This window comes from Barbus barbus, assembly GCF_936440315.1.
Source record: "Barbus barbus genome assembly, chromosome: 25".
In the NCBI taxonomy this organism is placed as follows: domain Eukaryota; kingdom Metazoa; phylum Chordata; class Actinopteri; order Cypriniformes; family Cyprinidae; genus Barbus; species Barbus barbus.
The window spans coordinates 2,430,666-2,455,380 of record NC_136753.1 but is presented as its reverse complement, the minus strand read 5'-3'; the positions used below and the strand labels follow the sequence as shown (position 1 = coordinate 2,455,380).

The 24,715-nt window shown below is 36.1% G+C and overlaps 1 protein-coding gene across 4 annotated transcripts in view; it reads right to left on the bottom strand.

Moving 5' to 3' along the window:
• Positions 1–304: 304 nt before the first annotated feature.
• Positions 305–24,715, bottom strand: part of LOC306845221 (KICSTOR complex protein SZT2-like) — an 85,553-nt gene continuing 61,142 nt past the window's right edge. For 2 of the 4 annotated variants that reach the window (XM_079377887.1, XM_079377889.1), the window contains 15 exons: positions 22,394–22,658; positions 21,702–21,781; positions 20,274–20,399; positions 19,125–19,327; positions 17,400–17,505; positions 16,318–16,401; positions 15,448–15,522; positions 13,235–13,300; positions 9,260–9,473; positions 8,329–8,512; positions 8,131–8,253; positions 5,827–6,343; positions 2,110–2,223; positions 1,119–1,187; positions 305–456 (listed from right to left, as the gene is read on the bottom strand). In XM_079377887.1, the coding sequence (XP_079234013.1) occupies positions 313–456; positions 1,119–1,187; positions 2,110–2,223; positions 5,827–6,343; positions 8,131–8,253; positions 8,329–8,512; positions 9,260–9,473; positions 13,235–13,300; positions 15,448–15,522; positions 16,318–16,401; positions 17,400–17,505; positions 19,125–19,327; positions 20,274–20,399; positions 21,702–21,781; positions 22,394–22,658 (2,370 nt within the window). In that variant the 3' untranslated portion in view covers positions 305–312. The remainder of the gene's footprint in view (positions 457–1,118; positions 1,188–2,109; positions 2,224–5,826; positions 6,344–8,130; positions 8,254–8,328; positions 8,513–9,259; positions 9,474–13,234; positions 13,301–15,447; positions 15,523–16,317; positions 16,402–17,399; positions 17,506–19,124; positions 19,328–20,273; positions 20,400–21,701; positions 21,782–22,393; positions 22,659–24,715) is intronic. The other 2 variants (XM_079377888.1, XM_079377890.1) reach the window with 2 other exon arrangements.

Sequence of the window (24,715 nt, the reverse complement as noted above, 5' to 3'; positions counted from 1 at the left end):
GAATGCACACAGGCTACAGAAACGACATCTGCAACAGAGGAGATGGAGAAAAAAAACACAGCACAAATCTCACACGTAATAAATACACCCTCCCGGATAATCGCCCTCTAATCAAAAGGGTGGCACATTTAGCCGTTTTCCTGTGCAAAATATTAGCTATTCAGTTGCATAAATGGATGCAACCTGGCTGACGCAGCATGCATTACACACACGAGACGCGTGTCTCAGTCTGCGAGCGACGTGCGGCTCAAAGCTCAATCTTTGCACAAACTGACTTCAGACACTGGCAGAAACACAGAGGAGCACACAGGTTCACAGCAGGCCCGTCCAGAGGTTGTAGCAGGCGGTGTTGATGACCGACTCCAGATGGTGGTACATGGAGACCAGCTGCGGTGGAGGACTGCTGCTCGACTGCGTCTGCGCAGGTAATGGCTCCCTGAAAACAACCTTCAGACTCTGGAAGCAGCAGAAGACGAGGTGAAACAGCCAGATTTATACTGGGATCGTGTTTGATGTGCAAGAAATTAATGAATGAATCTCATCTGGCGAGAACAGATCCAGGTCGCATTTCACCTCACAATCAGAAGTATATTTAATAATAAAATAAAATGGAAAGTATATTTTGCAGCTCAATAAAAGCATATTCACATCCCAGTTCCTATGGTAATGCAAAAAAAATTAAATTACTGTAACAAGACAAAAATGTAAATAATAAAATAATAAATAGAAACAAATAAAAGCAATGTTATTGAGCATAATTTATGCATCATGATAGTATTTGCTATACTGCTTTTAAATTATTATTAATTTTAAAGTTTAATATTTAAATAATTGGGCTGTAAAATAGTGAGAATTTAGTGTCAATAATGAGAATAATGATTAATAACTACAAAAAAAGATGCATTATGGCAATGAGAACTGTATGAGAAAAAAAGTAAAAAAAATAATAATGTATAATAATAGAATATAATTTTAGATTTATATTTTAATAACAATTATATATACACACAAACACAAATATATACACTATATTATTGTTACTATTAAACCAGAAATTAAATAATGTGAAATTAAAAAAATAAAATAAGAAATTGAATTAATATACAAAGTTAACTCACAGTTTTTCCTGCCTGTGTGTCCAGGAAAACGAGCACAAAACAGTCTGTGAACTTCTGGTTCAGGACGGCCTGGAAAAGAGAGAGTTTATGCCTAAACAACACACCATTTAAATATTTAACATCTTGACTCCAGATGTTTCTTTAGATTTTTAAATTTAACCCTGATCTTCACAATCCATTTAACATGAATTTGCGCTCAGCGTTAGGAAACACAGCGTCAGCCTCAGGAAACAAAGGCAGGTGTTGTTTCAGTGTATATGGCCGGTGAAATGAACATATGCTCAGGAAATCTGCATAAGCCCACATCATCTCCAATTACAGAATGAAGCATGAAGTGGCCTTCAAACACACTTGAGGATCTAATGATAATCATCACATGAACTAGTACACAGACACCAGGGTCTCATAATGTACCACGCTTTACCATAATGTACGTGCTTCCCTGGCCTCAAGTAACAGAGTTCAAGGTCTTTCCAGGAGAATAATGATTCAAGAGCGCTTTGCCATCAGCACTTCCCGTCTCGTAATGTACTATGACACAGCTAATGGGACTAACATCTCACACGACTGTACGGCTCGAGGATCTGAACACTAAAGAGCTGGACTGTGAATATGAGCTTATAAAAGGCATTCAAATATTTGTGTTACTGGTCTCTGCAAATCTTGCTTTTTTAAAATCTAAGAAACCTTAAAAAAAAATCCATCAAAATCTCCATAAAATTATGGAACAGCACAACTGTTTTCGACATCGATAATAAACAGAAATGTTTCTTGAGCAGTAAATCAGTATATTAGAATGATTTCTGAAGATCATGTGACACTGAAGACTGGAGTAATGATGCTGAAAATACAGCTGCGCATCACAGGAATCAATTACATTTTAACATATTCATATAGAAAACAGTTATTTTATATTGTGATAATTTTTCACAATTTATCAGTATTTTTGGTCAAATAACTGCAGCTTTGGTGAGCAGTAGAGATCTCTTACCAGATACTGTATGCCACTGTCATCTTTAAAGTGTCTGCATTTCTGTGGGAAGCGGGACAGCAGAACTTTGATGAGACTCTGGTACCAGGTGGGACTCATGTTCAGGAAACAGTCCTAAAAAACACAATCACAAAAACAACATTGACATGTTGATCCCTCTATCTTATGCTCACATCAGATAGAGGGATGAAACTCTAAAAGTGCTGAACTTCTTAGCTGCTAAAACATGTGTTGAATCACCCGATAATAAAATGTGACATTCTGTAGTTTTGTCTCATATTCATCTTTTAATCATATTTGTAAATGTCTTGACTCCACAGCCAACAGAGCAATTTTGTCTTTACTGTTCCAACACTTATGGAGGGCACTGACTGTATATCATCATAGTATCATTTAAAGCAGGACACTCAAGCAAACAAACAAACAAATTTTTGTGCATGTAATATGAGTGTGCAAAAAAACCTGAATGTTGTTAAAAGTGAAAAATAAAATAAAAATTACACATATTACCATGCATAAATATGCATGTAACTATAACATGCATATATGCATAAGAAAGCTTCTGTGTACATTTTAAACTTGAGTAAAAGATCACTGTGTTTAAAAAGCCTTTGAGGTGCTGAAAGACCTGACCAGAATATTTCTCTTTAAATTAGCAGGCTTGTGCACACAAAGCATTGTTATGTTTCAGATCAGATTTCATACACGATCTGGCGGCAGGCGAGAGTTGCGGACGCTTCAAGGAAACCACAGGAAGGCAGTTTTCGCAGTCACTAAATTTTTAAAAAGATGTAATTTGCTGCAAGTTTCTCCTGGTCTGATATCACAGCAGGAGTACATCTCCACTTCCTTTGTGAGCGTGTGTGGCTCTGACAGCGGTATGCATCATCCCAGACAGCGCTCAGACTAGCATTAGCAGTCGTGGCCCGCTCGCTAACATTGACTAAGCCATTCTGCTCACACGAAGGGAATAAAGAGGAATGAAACGCCATTGATATGTGGGTTTGGAGAGAAGGGCGTCCGCGGGGGAATCTGAAGCTACGGCGTCATTGTGCGTCACCGGTGGAGGAAACGTCACATCTCATTCTCCCAGAGTTCAGCTGGATGTCAGGAGGCCAATGAAAGCAAACTCAGGATCAGGAGGAAGAGAAGACTTCAGGTGGAAGCAGAAGATGGTCAATATGGTAATATAAAAGCTTTCGCTCACAGCACACACACAAAAAATGCTAAAACTGAATAATGTTTGGATTTTTTTATGTTTCAGCTTTGCAAAACTGTAATAGAATAATGCACGATGGATCAGCCAATAGGGGCAACCGACCACCACCTTATCATATTGGAAATATCAGTAGGATATACAGAAATACTGTAAACAAAAGCCATAAATACAGATATAAATGGTCCTAACAATAAATACATTTAATAACTTATTATTATTAATTTAATGAATACATTAGTAAACAAATAAATATATGACTAATATACTGAATATAAAATTTAAATAATTTAATAATTTATTTGTTGTTGCTGCTGAATGAAATTAACACTTCTATGATTTTAGCATGAATTCAATTGATCCAAAGGGACAATAAAGATATTTTTCATGTTATATTTCAATTAAATGCTTTTCTTCTGAATTTTCTATTCACACAAGTAATCCTGAAAAATTTAAATACCATGGTTTTCACAAAAATATGAAGCAGCACAACCACCACCGTGTTTTTATCACTGATAATAACTAAAAAAAGACTGGAGTAATGATGCTGAAAATGCAGCTTTGATCACAGCAATCAATTACATTTTACAGTATATTCACACAGAAAACAGTTATTTTAAATTATAATAATATTTTACCTTTTTACTGTATTTTTGGTCATATATATGTAGACCTGGTGAGCAGAAGAGCCTTCTTTCAAAAACTTACTGACTCCAAACTTTTGAACAGTAGTGCATCATTCTGATTCATTCATTTATTAATTAACTAAATAAATCCTCCATATAACAAGTCCTCTATTTCTGAAGCTACATGCATCTGTGCTGTATCAAACATGAGCGGCACATTTACAGCAACTGCTGCTGTGTAATCGAATCACTGTTGGCGAAGGATGCAGCGTGTGAATCTGTGCGAGTGTTGGTCCAGGAGGGATCATTTATGGTGTAAATAAGGAATGGAGTGTAATATTAAAGGGCTGATTTCCTGAGCTAATTAGCTGATGTTTATTGCGGTGTGCTGATGAGTAGGCCGTGTGTTTTCCCTACGGAGCGCTGCATTAGCATGTTTGTTGTCAGCCACCCATCAAACAAACTGCACCGAGCCAGCCGCGGATCAAACCGTTCCGAATAAACTGCAGAACGAAGGAAAAAACATGCAATTTTCCAACGGTTTCTTAAGGACTGCTGTCAGTGTCTACAGGAAGAGAAAGTGCTGCGTTTCCATGAACAGGACGTCCTATTGCTCTTTACAGTTTCAGAGACTATTTTATTAGATTTTTTTAAAGAACTATTTTGTTAGGATTGAGCATGAAATTAACATGCAAAGTAGTTTTAAATAATATTCTATAATAGTAGTAAACAATTATTACAGTGTTTGTAACTTGTTACCAAAGTTATTTTAATAACCAAATCAAACAAATACTTAAATTCATGCAAAATCAAGATTTGGGCCCAAACTAGCTACCTAATTTAGGATAAAACTGCTACCTAAATCTACCACAAGTGTATTTAATATTTATTGCAAGATTCAGATTTTTTTTTTAATAATTAAATTACATTTTATAAATTATTATCATTTTTTTTTTTATTTAATGAAATGTAATAATCACAAAGGCAGGGATCAGGGTTTAATTTAACTTAATTTTTGGATTTAAAGAAATTTTATAAATCACACAAATGTGACCCTGGAGCACAAAACCAGTCTTAAGTCGCTGGGGTTTATTTGTAGCAGTAGCCAAAAATACACTGTATGGGTCAAAATTATCCATTTTTCTTTTATGCTAAAAATCATTAGGATATTAAGTAAAGATCATGTATTTTGTAAATTTCCTACTGTAAATATATCAAAATTTTATTTTTGATTAGTAATATGCATTGCTAAGAACTTAATTTGGACAACTTTAAAAGGCGATTTTCTCAATATTTAGATTTTTTTGCACCCTCAGATTCCAGATTTTCAAATAGTTGTATCTCGGCCAAATATTGTCAGATCCTAACAAACCAGACATCATCTGAAAGCTGAATAAATAATCTTTCCACTGGTTTTGTGATCCAGGGTCACATATAAGGATCAGTTGGGATTTTTTATTTATTTATTTATCAATATTTTAAATTACATAATTAATATTTTCCAGAATAATTTAATAAGATCTATAATATTATTATAATTTTTTTAGTAACACTTAATAATAATAATAATATTTTAGTTATTATTATTAATAATGGTAATGTTATAGGTAATTTATAATATTATTAATTACATTTTATTTCAGTTTAATTTAATTTAATTTATATATCACAAAAATTGATTATATGACCTCCTGGTGCTTTCAAAAATTATTATTGAGTATTTATTGAAAAGGTAAAATATGACCCTATTCAGACCCTATTTTGTACCTATTCATGGAAAGTGGCTGTGAGGGAATGAAAAGAAAGGAACATGAAATCTTAGATGGGTGTGAAAGATGTTCTCAGAGGTGAAGGGCAGTGGATGTGTTTTCATACCAGCTGAGGGTCAATCTCAGAGACTGATCTGCTCTGCACAGCGTTCAGAAGCTCTTCCAGTTCACCGAAGGCCAGCCTGTTGAGTTTGAGTTTATCCAGAGCCAAGTGCTCTCCGTGAAAGAGCCTCCTCCAGAGGTTATCCCTGCGGCAGTGGCCCATGGCCTGCTCCACGCTGCTCTGAATCTTCCGGCGCGCAGACAGCACCTCCGAACTGAGCAGGGGGAAGAGTGGACACAGGTAGAAGAGGCCCTGAGAGTCGTCTGCGTCTGCGTCAGCATGCAGGGGGCTATCTATGGGGTCAGACTCAGGGCTGGCTGCAGGGGTGACGGGGGCGGTGGTGTCCTCCCACAGGTCCAGTTCAGATTCCCTGCCGGCCTCCATCCTCTCCGCAGGGACGCAGCCGCTGAGGTCACCGGGGTCACGGTGGATCTGAGGAAGCTTCTTAAAGCGCCGCATGTCTGCAGTCAAACGTGGGAACAGCTCCCTCTGACTGGTCATGATCACGTAGAAACGCAGCCTGAACCAGTACAAATGTAACAAAAAAATGTTAGTTTAACAGAAAACAGGAAGTCAGAATAAATATTTCAGTAAACATCAGTTTTTCCCCCCATCAGTGCACATTATTCTAAAGTTTACTTTTATAATCTGCACTGAAAATGTAAACACTTTCTCCACCTCTGAAATTACTTTTCTTTCTGTTGACAACCATGCAGCTGAGGAAAAAATCATTTTAACACGTTAAACTGAAAAAATTAATCGCCTGCGTTAACGTGCTAATTTTGACAGCACATACATATATATATATATATACACATACATACATACATACATACATATATATATATTTATCATCATCATAATTACTATTATTTATTAATATTCTAATACATATAAAATGTATTTCTCCACATACACTACATCACTGGGTTCCATCATACATGCACATGGCTTCTCCTATCACTGCTACGCCGATGACACGCAGCTCTATCTCTCTTTTCAACCAGATGACCCAACGGTAGCTCCACGGATCTCAGGCTGCCTGGCGGACATCTCGGCATGGATGAAAGAACATCACCTACAGCTCAACCTGGCAAAGACGGAGCTTCTTGTCTTCCCTGCCACTCCGACTCTACAGCATGACTTCACGATTCAGTTAGGCTCATCAATGATTGCCGCATCAACTTCGGTCAGAAATCTTGGTGTAATCTTTGATGACCAGCTGACCTTCAAAGAGCACATTGCAAAGACTGCTCGATCCTCCAGGTTTGCACTACACAACATCAGAAAGATCAGGCCATTTCTGACAAAGCATGCTGCACAACTTCTTGTCCAGGCCCTTGTCGTTTCCAGGCTGGACTACTGCAATGCTCTTCTGGCTGGTCTGCCATCAAACACAATCAAACCTCTACAAATGATTCAGAATGCAGCGGCACGACTGGTCTTCAACGAGCCCAAAAGAGCGCATGTTACACCTCTCTTCATCTCCTTGCACTGGCTACCAGTGGAAGCTCGCATCAAGTTCAAGACACTGATGCTTGCATACAGAACGACCACAGGCTCAGCACCCTCCTACTTCCACTCACTATTACGAACCTACATCCCCTCCAGAAGTTTAAGATCTGCTAGTGAGCGACGCCTTGTGGTACCATCACAGAAGAGGCTCAAAATCACTCTCCAGAACATTCTCGTTCACCATTCCTGGCTGGTGGAATAATCTTCCCACCCCTATCCGGAACGCCGGATCACTGGCAATCTTCAAGCAACAACTGAAAACTCATCTCTTTCGGCACTACTTGACTAACATCCTAGACTTAATCTTTCCCTCTATCTTTCTCTCCGCTTACTAGCTTGTACTTATTTGAACAATGTCTGAGACTTGGTGTTACGAGCACTTCCTCTGTCTGATTGCCTCTTCAAGATTAATCGCTTCTTGTATTCCCCAATTGTAAGTCGCGTTGGATAAAAGCGTCTGCCAAATGACTAAATGTACATGTAAACGTTATTATTAATATTATACAAATATAATTTATTTCATGTATTGTTTATTATTATTTATTATTATTATTATATGTATTCATATTACAGATAATATCTATATTACATTACATAACAAAAATGGAAATGGATAAACGGCATCCAAAAGTCTCAGAAAATATCTCCCATCACAGAAGGGAACTTTATTGTAAATGTTGTTTCATGTTGTCTCGCATGCGGTTTAATTGTATTAATTGCTGTTATCTACCAATGTAGCATTTAACCGATGCCCATAATGTGCTTCAGAAAGTATTGCTCGTTTGTTTGTACCTGAGCAGGTGTCTCTCTCCCTCTGACTGCTCCTCAAACGGGGCGGCGTTATGACAAACCAACAGTGACACGTCAAAGTCATCATGGTGTCGCAATCCCTCCAGATCCTTAAACGAGCCAGAGCTTCAAGAGAACAGCATTATTAGAATAGAAATGATAACATCACCAGCTCAAACTAGGAGTGAACCGCTACAGTACCTGTTCCACAGAGCGACCAGCGCATACTCATGCAGATCTGCGCTCGGCGCCCCCTTCTTGTTATCGGTGGTAACTGCAGCTTTAGACATGCGCAAGGGCTTCATCCCGTAAGTGCCGGCGTGATCAGTGATGTAATTATACAGCTGATGTGCCGTGATCATCCCCGTCGATATGGAGAAACTCCCTAGGACACATGAAAGCATATTATGCATGACTGACAAAAACAAGAAAACACCAAAAAAATAAATATGCCGTTGACTATACAATCTAAGAGTGGGGTTCTGCTGAAAAACATGTCCAGGTCACATTTCACACCAAAATCAAAAGAAAATAAATACAAAATTACATTTTGCATAGGAAAAATAAAACTTTAGGACCACTGAGATATAAGATATAATCATATTTTACACTCTAATGAATCCAAGTTTTGTAACTTTTGCAATTATTATTACTAATTAGATACTCATTACTGTATTTTGATGATTTTTAAAATCAATATTAAGTACCATGATGTATAAATACATTAATGCAAAACAAAAAGAGATATTTAAATTGTATAGTAATAAAATCTCCAAAATACCACTATGCATACATATATATACATAAATAAATGTCACCATTAAACACATACCTAAATAAAATTGTATATAAAATAAAGTTGTGTCACTATTAAACATCAAATTAGGTATAAGTACATCCCACCATTAAACAAACAAACAAATTAAAATAAATAATTAAATCCCATTAAAAAATAAAACCATATCACTTAAAATAAATACATTGTTGTGAATGAGAGTGGCATGCAGCATTTATTTTCATTTTCAGTGAAGCCAGACAAATGACAGGAAAAACACAAAAAGAAATATGTGCTATAGCTGAAAATTCAGACTGATGACCGTTTAATAGATGTACGTTTCTGACATGCGCTCACCCTGGAAGACATGGTTGCGTCCAAACTTGGGTATGTCGGGGTGATGGGCGATGAAGTCCTCCAGAAAGGCAGTGAGCTGGTACCCCTGCCGAAGGGTCATGTGACAGCCCACGAGGTACTGATGCACCACACGCAGGTGGAAGTCGTAGCTGAAGGAGTGAACGTGCATCAGGTCCCGCACCTTATCGCACTCCTCGGTGAACAGCATGGACAGCTGAGGGCAGAAACACACACGAACACAGTTACTGCAGGAGCAGAACACACCGCTGCATCGCTCCACATCACCTGTGAGAAACCACTCGGATCAAAGGCATCAGAACCCCAGAGGAAGAATGCAAGCAGTAGCAGGAACATCATCCCATCAACTCCAGATCCTCAAACCTAATGAAAGAGCTTCTCTACAGACGGGCAAACGAAGCTAGCCTCGCTGCAAAGTCTGGCCAAAAAAATTCCCAGGCCCAATTTCAACCCAACATCAAAAGAAAATAAATATGAAATTACATTTTGCATAAAAAATTCTTGCTTCGGACCGATGAGATTTGTGACATTATTTTCATGACAAATAATCAGATTTTACACTCTAATGCATCCAAGTTCTATTATTCCTAAATAGATTCTCATTACTGTATTATGTTTTTAATTAGCATAAAAACTACCGTGATCTATAAATACTGAACAATTTAAAGAATATAGCTTTTTGTTTTAATATTATACTAATAAAATCTCTACTAAAAATCCTACAATTGATGAAAAATAAATAAAAAATGTAACAAATAAATACATTATAAAAAGTATATTGCCACTTTTAAACAAATAAAATAAATCCCACTGTTAAACAAATTAATAAAATATATTTAAATACATACCATTATTAAACAAATAAATTAGAAATATGTATAAATATATCCACTATTAATTATGAACAAATAAATAAATCCCAGTTCTAAATAAATAAATAATTTAAAAAGTATATAAATATTGTGCCACTACTAAACAATTAATTAAATTCCAATATTAAATATATATGTATGTATGTATATATATATATATATATATATATATATATATATTTATTGTGCCACTATTAAACAGAAATAAATACACAAATTCACATATATAAATATATGCCACTGTTAAACTAAATAAATGATCTATTTTTAAAACATACACAGTAAACATTGAATGTGTGTAAATGGCTGTGATTGATAGTTTGATGTGGCTATGAGATCTGAGAAATTACTTGTCAGTAGAAACTTCTTGTGTTGTGTAAACTGTGTAAATGTAATGTAAATGAAGTCCCAGTGCACACAGTCTTAAAGGTGCTTGATTTGGGGGTGGAATCTGAACCAGACGTGTTCTTGATGGGTTTCGTTAAAATCACCGAAGCGCACCTGACATAACATCTAAAACTCCACGTGGTTGACTTGTGAAGAGCAAACTTTCTTAAAAGCATCTGTGAAATCAATCAATGTAATAATTGTATCCTATTTAATTAAATCTCACAACAAAGCCGTGTTTACAAAAGCATCAGTGGCGACTGCAAAAGATTGCAGAGGGAGAGAGCAGGAGTAATTACAGTACAATGGGAGCAGGAGCTGGTGAGGGTGCTGGATTCGACAGCTAAACGCTTTTACCGCCGCCGCTTTCATCCTGACCATTACCCTGGAACAAATGCAAATAGGTCTTATCAAATCAAAGAGTCGAGGATTAAAAAACCCTGTTCATTTGATGCTGCCGTGGCCGTTCGATTTGCAGAAAGCAGAAAACAGCTCACGCAATTGCACCTTTCATCCCTGCATGAGAAACGTTTTTCACGTCAACGTTTTGAAATCTGCCGGTGGCCCATTTGACTGAAAGTTCTGAGGAACGATTATACCGTCGGTCCATTTTCCTCTCAGTCATGCACAGCTGTGTAAAACAGCTTGTGGAAACATGGAGCATGAAGACGGCTCCATTCACAGCTTGCTATGATTGCGCAGGTTAGTCTGTTGTGTTGCATTCGAGACACAAAATTACACCCTAGACCTGAGTCATGTGTTAACCAAATGCCAACATTCAGAGAATTAAGGCTTTATTGAGGCCTTTGAAGTGCATTGAATACTATGGAGTTTTCCCAGATGCCACGAGGCACACAGGTCAAACTCTGTAACATGCCACCAGAGATTTTATAAATGGAGGAGATGGTTCTCTTGAACATATAACTGAGAGCAATCATAACGGCAGCTGTAGTCCTGCCCTACAGGTAAAAACAGCCAATATCCTTTTTGATAGAGCCAATAAATCTGCTGAATGCATTACAGTTCAAACAGCAGACAGCCTGTTTGTTTACTCTTAAGAAGCACTGATTTTAAGCTATGATATAACTATTGATCTGAAATAAATAATGTAAACAGAATTGATAGATTTGAGTGTTTATCTATTCGATCCGATGAAGCTGTACTTGCATGGCTGGAAACAGCGGTTTATGAAAATGACCGTTGAGTGAACTTGTCTTAGAGGGACTTTGGCATCACTTAGAGAGTTCTAGGTGTTCTACTTCCTTACTTTTACGGGTTTTTTTACTGTATGCTGAGTACTTTGACTCCTTTCTGGCTGCCTGGAAACCTCACAAAATCACCTTTCCATGACACTAAATGCTAAAGCCCTAAAAGGGCCCTAAAGTCAACATAAACCTTTATACTTTTTTAATGAACATACCTTTTTTATTATATATGAAATTTAAAATATTTTTAATCTATCTGGAATAATTGGTAACACTTTATTTTGTGATTAGCGGTTGCATGCACTTACTGTGGTAATAGTAAATTATGCATAATTACAAGTAACTTATCCTAAACCAAACTTGGTAACACCTTATTATAATGTCCTTGCTACATGCTACATGTACTTGCTGTAGTAATAACACTAAATAATGCAGTTACACATAATTAACCCTAAACCAAACCTGGTTTTAGCATCCTTCTTACATGTTACACACACTTGCTGTAGTAATAACAGTAAATTATGCATAATTACAAGTAATTAACTCTACACCAAATACGGTGACACTTTATTTTAGCATCCTTGTTACACATTATATGTACTTACTATAGAAATAATAGTAAACTATGCATAATTACATGCAATAACCCTAAATCAAACACTATTCATAACCCTATAGTAAGTACAAGTAGTTAATTAATATTACTCAGTACAAGTTATTTGTGTAACTACATTGTTACAATGTCATCTTAAATTAAAGTGCAATCCAAAAATTAGCTGCATATTATTTCTTTTCAGTCATAATCTTGAATCAAACCCACAGACTCTTATGAATATTTTACACACCAGATTTTGGAAGTAAAATAGGCTGAGCAAAGCATTTATGCTGACTTTTGTTTTCTATCTTGTTTCAAGCAGAAGCAATCAAGACCAAGTGGAAACGCTCCACTTAAAGATGGCATTCATTTGTGATTTCCTCATTTTGAAACAGCTTAGTTGCTAAAAGCAAATTGAATGTTCCAAATTAGCCAAAAAAATTTGTGAAATGAAAGAAAATTAGCATTATCAGATTTGTTTCTTCAGCTTATCTATAATGAAAACATATTATATATCGAACTGCCTCAGAATTATAGTTGATGATTCCCTTAAAAGGAAACAAGCAGATCCAAATCAAGATGCAACAAGAGTGGAAAAAATCGGATAATCACTGAGCAAAGAAGAGAGATGATTGGCCTATCAGAGCTGCAAGAAGAGTGACCCCGTGACCTCCCAGAAGATGCCACATTCACCAGCACCTCGAGGACTTCCCAAGATGCATTACTGACAAATACAGACAAACACATGGAAAGGAATCATCTGATTTTAAATTAACTGCACATAAACGTGTGATTGGGGCCGCAAAAGGAAAGGGACTACATGGGGGAGGAGCCTGAGGGAAAGACTAAAGCCTGATTGGTGGGAGATGAGCCCCGCCCCGAGGATGCAGAGACATACCGCAGAGTCAGAGGCCGTGGGCACCTCGGGGAACGGCTGGCTAGGAGGTTTGTTGAGAAGAGACTCCTGATGGAAAGAAAAGGTGAGATGGGACTAAACACTCACACACACACACACACGGCATATGCAGGACAGTGAGACACACAGATGAGAAACATGCCACACAGAGAGGTTAGAAGTCAATTTACATAAATGAACAAAACACATGCACAAGCTGACTGCGCTAATGTATGAGGGCGTGTGACAGGAAGTGACATGAGATGATCAATAATGATGAGCATGAGGCGTGTGCAGTCTGAATAGATGAGAAGCAGGCGTGACCTTTCGCTCTATAACTCTGCAAAATATCCACTTCTTATGGCTCCTGTTATATCGTGATCTATTCCCACTGTTCCCAATTCCTGCAGCAAACTCTTGATAAATGTCAGATAAATAGTCAAAAGTTCAGTGGCACTTCAAAATCAACTTCATCTGCTGCTACGTTGACTGGAGGAGTATTAGTAGTAGTGAAAGTATAGTTTCAAATAAATATTATTTATTATTAATGAAATGTTGAATATAACATGTCAGGGAGAAGATGATTAAAATGATAATAACTAATATTTAGCATAATAATCTTTGCTTTGACTCTTCATGCTTAGAAAACATTGCCACTGACATACAGTAAGATACTGAATTTGTCATATTGATAACACTTTACAATCAGATTTAAGTGTTTAAATTATAATCATCTTTCAATTATTCAATTAAAAGCTTGGTATATATATAAAGATCTAAAAATGTTTTTATATATACACATTTTATTTGAATTGAAATTAAAATATATCATGCATATGGTATAAAAACAAATATAGTTCATGTAAATATTAATGTATTAATGCAAATTTTATTTTTTACATTAATAATCAATCTAAATTAAAAATACATCTTTTTAGTCAGGTTTTCTTGTAATGTCAAGTTTCATGATTTTAGTACTTGTTTTTTTGATCATTTTTCATCTCTAATTTTTGTTTTATTTAGTATTAGTGTTTTTATACTTATACTTTTTTATGTTTATTGTTATAAATTACTTTTTGGTCTCATTTCATGTGTCATTTTTTAAACTTTGTGTCTCACTCATTTTCAGCTGTTCATTTTATACCTTCATGTCAATCGCATTTTCATTAGGATTGATCAATCAAGTTATTGTTAACTATTCCATGTTAATGTTTTATGCTGTGTTTTTGTTCCTGGAGAACCAAACACATCCACTTATTGTAGTAAGGATAAAGTGGACATTCTCAACGCTATAATGTTAAATACTGTTGCTACTGTAATTGCGAGAAAACAACAACAATCATATTTGTTGACCACTGGGGAAAAAAGCATGGTCATTATATATATATATATATATATATATATATATATATATATATAGCACAATAGCTAATACTTTGAGCCAGAGATATGAAAATATGATTTCCTGCAAGTTCAACAGTAACCTTTTCTAATGTAATTTTGATTAAAAAAAAAAACAATTTTCAGGTACAAATGACAGTTTGACTTCAAGATGATTTGCTGATCTTCCTGGTGAATTTGATTACTGTAGATATATTTGTAAGTGGATATATTTGGCTCTCCAGAAACAAAAAGTAGCATTAACATAGCAGAATAAATCAACTGGATTGTTTATTCCTTATGAAAAATAAAACCAAATTGGCAGCTGGCAATGTTTGTTGATGCAATCGAATACTATGGACTCTAACGGAACAGATTTAAGTTGATGAATATTCATTAGTGATTCCTTGTGACTTTTCTGTCGTGTTCGCCCTCAAGCTCAGCTTGAAGAATCTGCACTTACAACCAACCAAACAAACACGCTAATGACTTAATTGCTGGATATGAGCAGCTGTGATTGGAGACACCTTATGGGCTTCTGGAAGGCCCTCCTGCTGAGAAACATCTGGAGATTTACAAATATTTACTCTTAATTACTCCTCATTTAGGCCAACCTGGACCTGCTGCACATTAAACACAGCATCCGAGAGAAAGAGACCAGTGGATCCTGCTTACAAAGGAAGCGAATGCTGCTTGTTGCTCATATTAAACATCCACAGAGATTACAAGCAGGCACTTACAACAGATGCACAGAAATACAGCACGAACTCTTAAACACCTCGTTTACTCTCACTTTCTCTTCTTGTCTGTTGTTTTTACTGCGCAGATGCCGTTACCTGAGAATTAACCGTCTGACCCATGGGAATCCTTGAGCACTCTAATGCAAACTGCTTCACGCAGAAATAACAGCCCTGTAACAGAGTCACAATAAGATTGTGTGTTAGCAGAGGAACACTTATGCATCGGCTGCAGATAAATTCATCACCGCTTAGCTCACCATATACAGGAGAAGCTTCTTTTGCTTTCTTAATTCAGTCTGGTCATGACTCGTTTGTGCACACTATGTTACTATTATTATAATAATGATTATTAGTATAATTATTAGCAAACTGTACATATAAAGAAGCATTTGCAATCACTTTAACCCCTTTAACTCTTATTTATAATCAACTGTGAAACACAGGTTTTTCACCATAAATAATATGCTGAACCCATTTAATAAAACGTAAAAAATAAATGCATACATTTCAGCACAATTTATGGACACCACTGACTCATCTGCTGGTGTTGACAATTTCTATGAATGACTGGTGTTTTACTCATAGATTTCAATCAGAATTCACGAGTAATTCACACAAAACAGAATAAATCCATCATTAATTGCTAATGTTAACATGTTCACTTTGACAGCCCTGATAGAAAAATCATGCCATGCAAATAAATGAATTTGAAACTGAATTGAGGGGGATATTAGACATGATCATGGGCTGGAGATCAGATGATGACGCAGTGTTTCCCGACTGTTGATTCTGTGTGTTCAAATATTAATAAGCATAAAGAGCACGAGAGAGGCAGGATCCATTAAATAGCTCTCGGCATCCACTGAGACTTTCACAGCGTTCCTGTGAAAAGCCCAGCGTTTGCTCTCGGCTGATGTGCTAAGAGGCCGATTCTACGTGAGACACACAGACAGATGAAGGTCTCACTTGAAAAGCCAGCTCCATCAGCACGATTCCTCCCGGCAGCGCCCTCTGCAGATGATACCACGCCGAGCTCGATGCATTGCTCTGCTGAGAGAGCAGGAAGGACACAATCAGTGTGTGTGCCATTCTTTATTGCAGTGGTGCTGGTGCAAGTCATTTTATTGCAGATGTATTGCTGTTCAAATTTTAGGGTCAGTAAAATAAATTAATATTTTTGTTCAGCAAAGAAGCATTAATTGTTCAAAAGTGATTGTAAAGACATTTATAATATCACAAAATATTTCAAATAAACACTGTTCTTTTGAACTTCCTATTCAAAGAATTTTGAAAAAAATGCATGTTTCCACAAAAATATGAACAATGTTTTCAACATTGATAATAATCAGAAATGGCTGCTGAAAATTCAGATTTGTCATACAGAAATAAATTCTTATCTTAAAATATATTTTAAAATAATTAAATTTAAATTGTAATTTCAAAATATTCCTGTTTTTATTGTTTTTTACTCAAACAAATACAGCCTTGATGAGCATAAGAAATATCTTTCAAAAACATTTAAAAAATCTTACTGACTCCATTTTAAAGTCAATAGAAACGCATGTTGCACATTATAAAAAAAGGATTTTACATATTTTTAATATAAAAAAAAGTGTTTTTCACATTTTATTTTCATTTTAACCATTTAATCATTGTATTTTTTTTTATTATGTTAAACAATTTAAACATCGTGTCTTGTGTGTCTAGTTACAAAAAACTTATCTTAAATCTGATGATATGATGAAAACAGATGAAAAGGAACGTAAAAAGAAAATGGTAAAAAATTCCATTGATGAATTATTAATTTAAGTGTCACTGAACAGCATTTTTTTATTTAAAAATTTGATTTTCGGCATTTTTGCCTTTATAGGGTTTTTGCTTTATTTGGATGGGAATGGGACCGGGACCGTCTATGGAAAAGGTCCGTGTGTGTGTGTGTGTGTGTGTCTCTATGATGCACACAGACAAACGTATGTGAAATGCAGATGTGAATTAAGAGAAACTGGAGTGTGACTGAAGGGTTGAATATGGATGAGCAGATAAAGTACCTTGGGGCTGTCCTCGCTCTTCTGCTTATTATATGAGAAAGAGGAGAAGGAAGATCTGCCTTCGGTGGATAAAGAACTCAACATGGCGGCTCGGGCTCGAGCGATGCTGCAGAGAGAATGAGAGAGAGAGAGTGAGAGCGTGTGTGGCCCGCCAGGCGTCTTGACCCCGTCAGTAATGCGGTCCTCATGCTGCTGGTCAGACTGAATCACACGCTCCGTGTGTCCAACATTAGCACATCACACACATGCTACAGAGAACCGGCTCCTGCAAAAAGCACTTATTCTTGAACTTACTGTCGCCGGATGACTCTGAAATTTTTGTACCATGTTTGACGTTCCAGTGTCGAATAAAAGCTATGTTCACAAAAAACCTGTAAATGCCATTCTGTGCAGGCTATGCTTTGTGACAGAAAGGGTGAAGTGAATAATAGTGTTTAGAACTGAATGCACGGTTCAAAACCACTTGTTTGATATCCAGAAACATTCAAGTCCTCATATTTACAAGTTGAGAAGGCGTCACTTTGTTCAGCGGAAAACTGCGATACCTTTTCTAAAGACCTTGAAACACCATATGTACACAATGACAAATAAAAAATGTGCATCAGGTGTGTTTATGCTTTTTGTTCAATTTATGAAGATGTGGTAATTTGAATCATTATGTATTCTACTATAATGCTACAGTATTTTTTATTATGCAACTTAGTTTAATTTTGTATTTTTAAAAATTCAGGTAACACTTTAAGTGTTACATAATATGTATGCAATGATAAACATTTGTAAACCACTTGCAAACTAATAGTTTGTAGCTAATTCATAAGTGAAGAAATTTTCTTTGGTGAATTCAAAGTTAAAAAGAGCTTTTCTAACAATATAAGTCTTTACTATCACCTTTTATCCATTTAACACATCCTTGCTGAATAAAAATATTACTTTCTTAAAACATAAACATTTACTGACCCCAAACTTTTGAATAGTAGTGCATATTAAAACACAACATTTCTATTTTAAATGAACACTGTTCTTTTTAACTTTTTATTTATCAAAGAATCCCGAAATGTCCGCCCGATAGAGAAAGGTTTGGCTCAGCAAGAAAACAAATTAGAGGAAACATCGTTTATTGACCTAATCTAAAGTGACAATTATTTACTCCTGGTAACCATTTAACAACACCTTTACTACTGGTTTATATCAGCTAATTAAACAATAATAATTCATTAACCGCCATGACAATGAATGAACTCTTTGTACATCGCATATTAATGTACTAACAACGTAGAGACAACAGTTAATAAACGATGAATTAACTCTAAACTAATAGTTTGCAAATGATTTAGTGCTTTGTTACTGTATACTTATTATAAAGTGTTACCAAAAAAATACAGATGCTGCATTTATTGCATTTGCCATTGCCTGATATGCCTCCAACTTGGAAACTCGGGCCTAAAAGAATCCCAAGTTTTTCCACAAGTAATTATGACTGTCCACTGTAAAAAGTGCTAACCTGCAATTGTTACCTTAAGAGCTATTTTTCCCCTATTCAACCCATAAAAAGGAATTTTGTTTATTCAGTGACGTTAAATAATATTTTTGACTTGAATTAATCTAGTTTATTTAGATGTTACCATTTTTCAGTGTAGTGACGTTCATGTGTGTTCAACTCCTAAATCTGATCTTTCCCCCATGACTTGAAGTGTTAGTTGAAGTGCTTTTCTGCGGGACACAGACCTGCGTGCGGGCGACTGCGGCCGGACCTGCACCAGGATGAAGCCCATGCTCTGCAGATACTGCACATACTGCTGCAGGAACATGCTGGAGATCTCCTGCAGCCACGGCTCCTCCTTCAGACGACTCGGCAACATGTCTGCAGAATCCGTGCTGTAGCTGCGATCGCGCCCGGATGCTGTGGAGTCACTGGAGCGATGCCGCTTCTGTAAGCCGAGAACGAGAGAGAGTCAGACAGTGGGTGAAATCTGAACTCAATTCACAGCACAGACAGACTTTTGACTATCAGCATAAAGTCTGGTGCATATTGAGCCTAAAACTAACCACTTAGGCAGGAAAGGCATGCAGCCACTGTCTGTTGTTGTATGTGACATTTAGTGTGGGTCAATCTAAAATTCAGATGCAACGGTTAGAGACAACGTAGAGTACAGAGGTGCACAGTGTGCTTGTGCTAACTTTATATAAATATAAATTCCACTTGCTTTGACATTTTATCTAATGCATGACATTTTAAACGTGGTTCATGTGTCCAAACAATTTTTGTACATCACTCACCTCTGTATCACCTCCATCATCAACAACAACAACAACTGACCAACGACCACATAATCATGATTATTCTGCTGCTACACTGACACACGTGTGCTCATTATCATACCTGACACATGCCATTACATAGAAGTGATATTTATCATTTATTTTTTATCTGTTTTGTATTATTTCAACTGTATACTAATAATAATAATAATTAATAAATAAATCTTATTTACTTGCAAAATAATTATATGGTTCGGTTCTGATTAATCAAAATATTTGTAACTAATTGTTATTATTATTATTATTAATACTACTACTATTATTCAAACATTAAAATTAAATACAATAATACAATTATAATTAATAATATTATTTATATTACATGAATAAAAGCTAAAACAACTGTAATAATGGTTAAATAATAACAAAAATAATAACAAAAAATAAATCTTATGCACTCACAATGGAATTATATGCTTCATACTTATGGTTATTATTATTAATAATAATAATAATATTATTATCCTAACCCTTTTTCTTTTGTAGAAATGGGTTTACTGCAGTGCAAACTAGCAGACAGGCTCAGCAGGATGAGGAAGAGGAAGAGAGACAGACCTTCATCTGTGGCTGAGGCAGCTGTTCCTCTTGAATCTGTTTCCGGAAGACGGGGTCGAAGAGCAGCGGAGTGGCACAGTAATGGACCAGTCGAGACGACTGCTTCAGTGTGTCCAGATCCGCCACCTGAACACACGGAGAGAGAGCGTTTCCAGATTTAATCCTAGAATTCCTTCATTTGCAGCAACAGCTACGGTTTTATAAAGAGTGTAACATTTTCAGTGTGTAAATACTTTCCATCCCAGTTTAATATGCAGATTTTATCCTAAAAAAAGTCTGTTGCTTTCAGGCATCACAACCTGTTCAACGCTTTGACTCAACTCAACCAAATGTTGTGTATCTGTAAAATGTATAGTGTATATGCTGTGAATATACACTAAGGTTCAAAAGGTTTGGGGCTGGTAAGAGTCTCTTCTGCTCACTAAGGGCCAGATTTACTAAACAGGGCAAATCAGCGTTACAGCGCAATTCCATGAAACACAGATGGGAGGGAAAATTCTGAGAAGAACACGTCTTTTCAGCGCCAATTCTTCACTGTGCATCTTTAGTAGATCCAAACAGTACTATTTTAACGCCAAAAGGCTGGTGCAAACTGTTAGTAAATCTGGCCTTAAGGCTGCATTTATTTGATAAAAAATACAGTAAAAAAAACGTAATGTTTTGAAATGTTATTACAATTTAAAATAACTGTTTTTGAATATACTTTAAAATGTAATTTATTGCTGCGATCAAAGCTGTATTTTCAGCATCATTACTCCAGTGTCACATGATCTTCAGAAATCATTCTAATATGCTGATTTGCTGCTCAAGAAACATTTCTGATTATCATCAATGTTGAAAAGATCCGGATTTTTTTCAGGATTCTTTTACAAATAAGAAAGTTCAAAAGAATATAATTGATTTTGAATCTTTTGTAACATTATAAATGTCTTTACTGTCACTTTTTCAATTGAATGTGTCCTTGCTGATTAAAGTTAAAGCTGATTAATTTCTTTCAACATCAAAAAAATCTTACTGACCCCAAACTTTTGCATGGTAGTGTACTTACAGTAGAGGTGACTTGCACAATATAGACTGTAACCCGCAGTATAATAACAACATATTTGTCTGGATCTCAGCAGTGTGAAAGAGCCTCAGTGTGGATTCAGAGGAAGTACGATCACAGCGAATGACAGAGACATCTCACACACTGCAGCATCTCCTACTGTCCTCGCCACATCTCATTAAACCCAAGCGGGCCGTACACACACGGATCTGCATGTGTGCGTGTGAGGCAGAGGATCCACGCGCACTGGGATGAATCTGGACCTGATGAGCCGCTGGGAAAATCATGCTCTGAGAGTGTAATGGAAAATACCCATCACACATTATCAGACGCACAGAGCCTGTGTGCAGCGGTGTACTCGCGCCGAGTCTGAGTAAACTCACAGAGATGGGCATGTTAGACTGAGCCGAGCGCTGCTGCCACGTCACAAACAGATTCTCAATCTTCATCTGTCTCTCCAGCTCTGCAACACACAAGAAAAATCTCTGAATAAATCACATGCTCTCTGTCTGAGTTTCACAATTAATATTACGCCACAATTCTTTTTCTTTTGTTTTGTTCATACTTTCATATACTTAATTTGTGGTTCTTTCATTGTTTTTACTATGTAAATTCCATTAATACTTACATTAAAATGTTTTGCTTCATAATTCTCTTTTCACACTTTTTCATACAGTTTTTGTGTGTGTGAGTTTTCCCTGTTTGTTCTTTAATTTATAGTCACTTTTGTTTAGGCATTTTCATACCTTTCTTATATGTATCATTTTCTTTCATTATTTCTTATTTCTTTTCTTTTTTATTTCTAATTTCATACTCTTAATTATATTTTCTTTCCTTCTTTCATTTTTCTTCTTTCCTCATTTCTTTTTCATACTGCTGCTTGTATTCTTTCCTTTGTTCATACTTTCACCTTTTTTCATTTTCGTACATTTTTTCTAACATTAAAAAGTGATCCGTATGAAAACTTTCTTCTGTTTGGGATTTTTATTATTTTTTGATTCTTTCATTTGGATGTGAGTTGTGTGTGTGTGTGTTGATGGAGGATGTGAGTGTGTGTGTGTTGATGTGCGTGTACCTCTGCGTTCAGCGGCTTTGACCTCCAGTAGCTGGGCTCCATGGCGAGTGACTATATCGGGACCATCCTGACTGGTCAGGGGCCTCACGGTGTTCACATCTCTCAGAGCTTCATCAAAGGGCATGAGCTCTCCAGGGAAGGCCAGAGGAGGAAGAGCACGTACAGAGCTGCCCATCCGACCCTGATCCTTACTCGCGGCTGGAGGAACCGGACTCCTCAACAGAGCGTCCGCCTCGATCGTGGAGCTCAGGAACGGGTTGGGCTCCTGCAAACAAGCAAATACATACATGAGACAGATAAATAACAAGGTAAACATATTATATCATATAGTTATATCAACATATGAGTATCAAGAAAAAAGGAAATAAATATGAAAAAGAAAATTATGAAGCAAACAAAAAAGTCTGCACAAAAGTACAAATACAAACTTACAAAAAAAAAACAAAGCAGTTCAAAAGAAAAATTTTTTCAAAATGTACAAATATGCAAAAATTAAAATAGGGTGAAAGTATAAACAAAGAAATTAATGAAATTAAGAAAAATACAAACAGAAGAAAGAAAGAAAGAAAGAAAGAAAAAAAAAAAAGAAAAAGAAAGATGGAAAAACTGTGAAAGAGAAAATTATACAAATTTTTTGAAAATAAATGTCATAGAAACACATGAATATGTAAAAGTATGAATTAAAGAACAGAAGAAAAACAAACAGGAGTTTAGAAATATGAAAATAGCATTATGAAGCGAAAAAAACTAACAAACACATGAATTAAAGTAACTTACAAAAAACTAAGAAATAACCACAAAATAATATATAGTAACCAAGTAAAAAAAGCAAGTACAATTTAAAGGCATAAAAGAGTGAAACAAAAGAATGAAATTAAGAAAAAGCACAAACAGAAGTATGAACAAAAGAAAGAAAGAAAGAAAGAAAGAAAGAAAGAAAGAAAGAAAGAAAGAAAGAAAGAAAGAAAGAAAGAAAGAATTGTGCTGAATACAAAAACAAAATACATGTTGGTCAATAGTATAAGTAGCTCAAATAAGCACAAATATCAGGGCATGTCAAAACATCTCAAGGGCCCCAAAATCACCTCAGACCCCCGAGGGTTAAAGCAGAATTTCCTCTGGTCTTCACGTTCTCCAGGCCTCTTTCATGTGATTTCAGAGATCAGCTCTCATCAACCTTCACAAACTCACTCACAGATTCTGAGAATTAAACTCACTGACACGCAGAGATCACGCCAGCATGAGGGCCTTTTCTCAAGACCAACAATTAACACGCGGCTGACCGCCGTCAGAGCAGAAAGATAAAACCCCATCAGAGCATCAGAGTGAAGAACTAACAAAACTCCTTCTGAAGACCTTGCCCTTTTCTTGTGGGAACTTTTGAGTTAGTGTTTGGAAGACTAGTTAAAGTCCTCCAGGGCGAGTTGGAGGCTTTTCTAAAAGAAGCTGGAGCAGATGCCCATGTGGCCAACGGGCCAATAAGCCGGACTTAAGCGCCTGAACTCCGCCCCCTGGGACTCTGACAGATGATTGACGGTTAGGGCAAATTTTCTGCTATGTCGGATCCGCCTTCTGTTAGCATTCATTAAGAGAACAGATTAAAAGTGTGGAGCCACTGACGAGGAAATAAGAGTTCTGGCCTTCACTTTCTATATGTAGATGTTCAGTTTATTTGTGCTTCAGTAACATGATAGAGTAAGTGTGTGTGTGTGTGTGTGTGTGTGTGTGTGTGTGTGACTAAAACATATTTGTGACCTTGAGAAATCGCTTAAATACCAAATGTTAAATAATAATAAATAAGTTCATTTTAAAATATATAACACTTTTACTCTAATAAAAGTAGTTAAATTAAAGAATGCAGTACTCTTAACACTGCAGAACTGACCTTTGCAATTTGCAATGTATTTTTAATCTACTGAAATTGTTAAATTATTCAGCATCGTGATTAAAAACTCATTCAGCTGAAGAGAGAGAATAGTGAACATTAGGAACACTTTCAACTGAGACCATGATAATGTTAACTCTCAATTAAAATACAATTTTTATCCAAAAATAAGACAATATCATTGTATCTTCACTAGGTCTGTGCCACTATTATAAATGACATGGCAACAATGCTTTACCAACTTTTTGGATATTTTGCAACACTTGGGAGAAAAACAACAACAACATAATAATAATTATATATATATATATATATATATATGTGTGTGTGTGTGTGTGTGGACTTTTTCTGACACACAAATAATTTGATTGTGCAAGGAACTACATCAACACATTTAATTTAAAACTACAGTATTTACTTCTAAAGCAGAGCTTAGT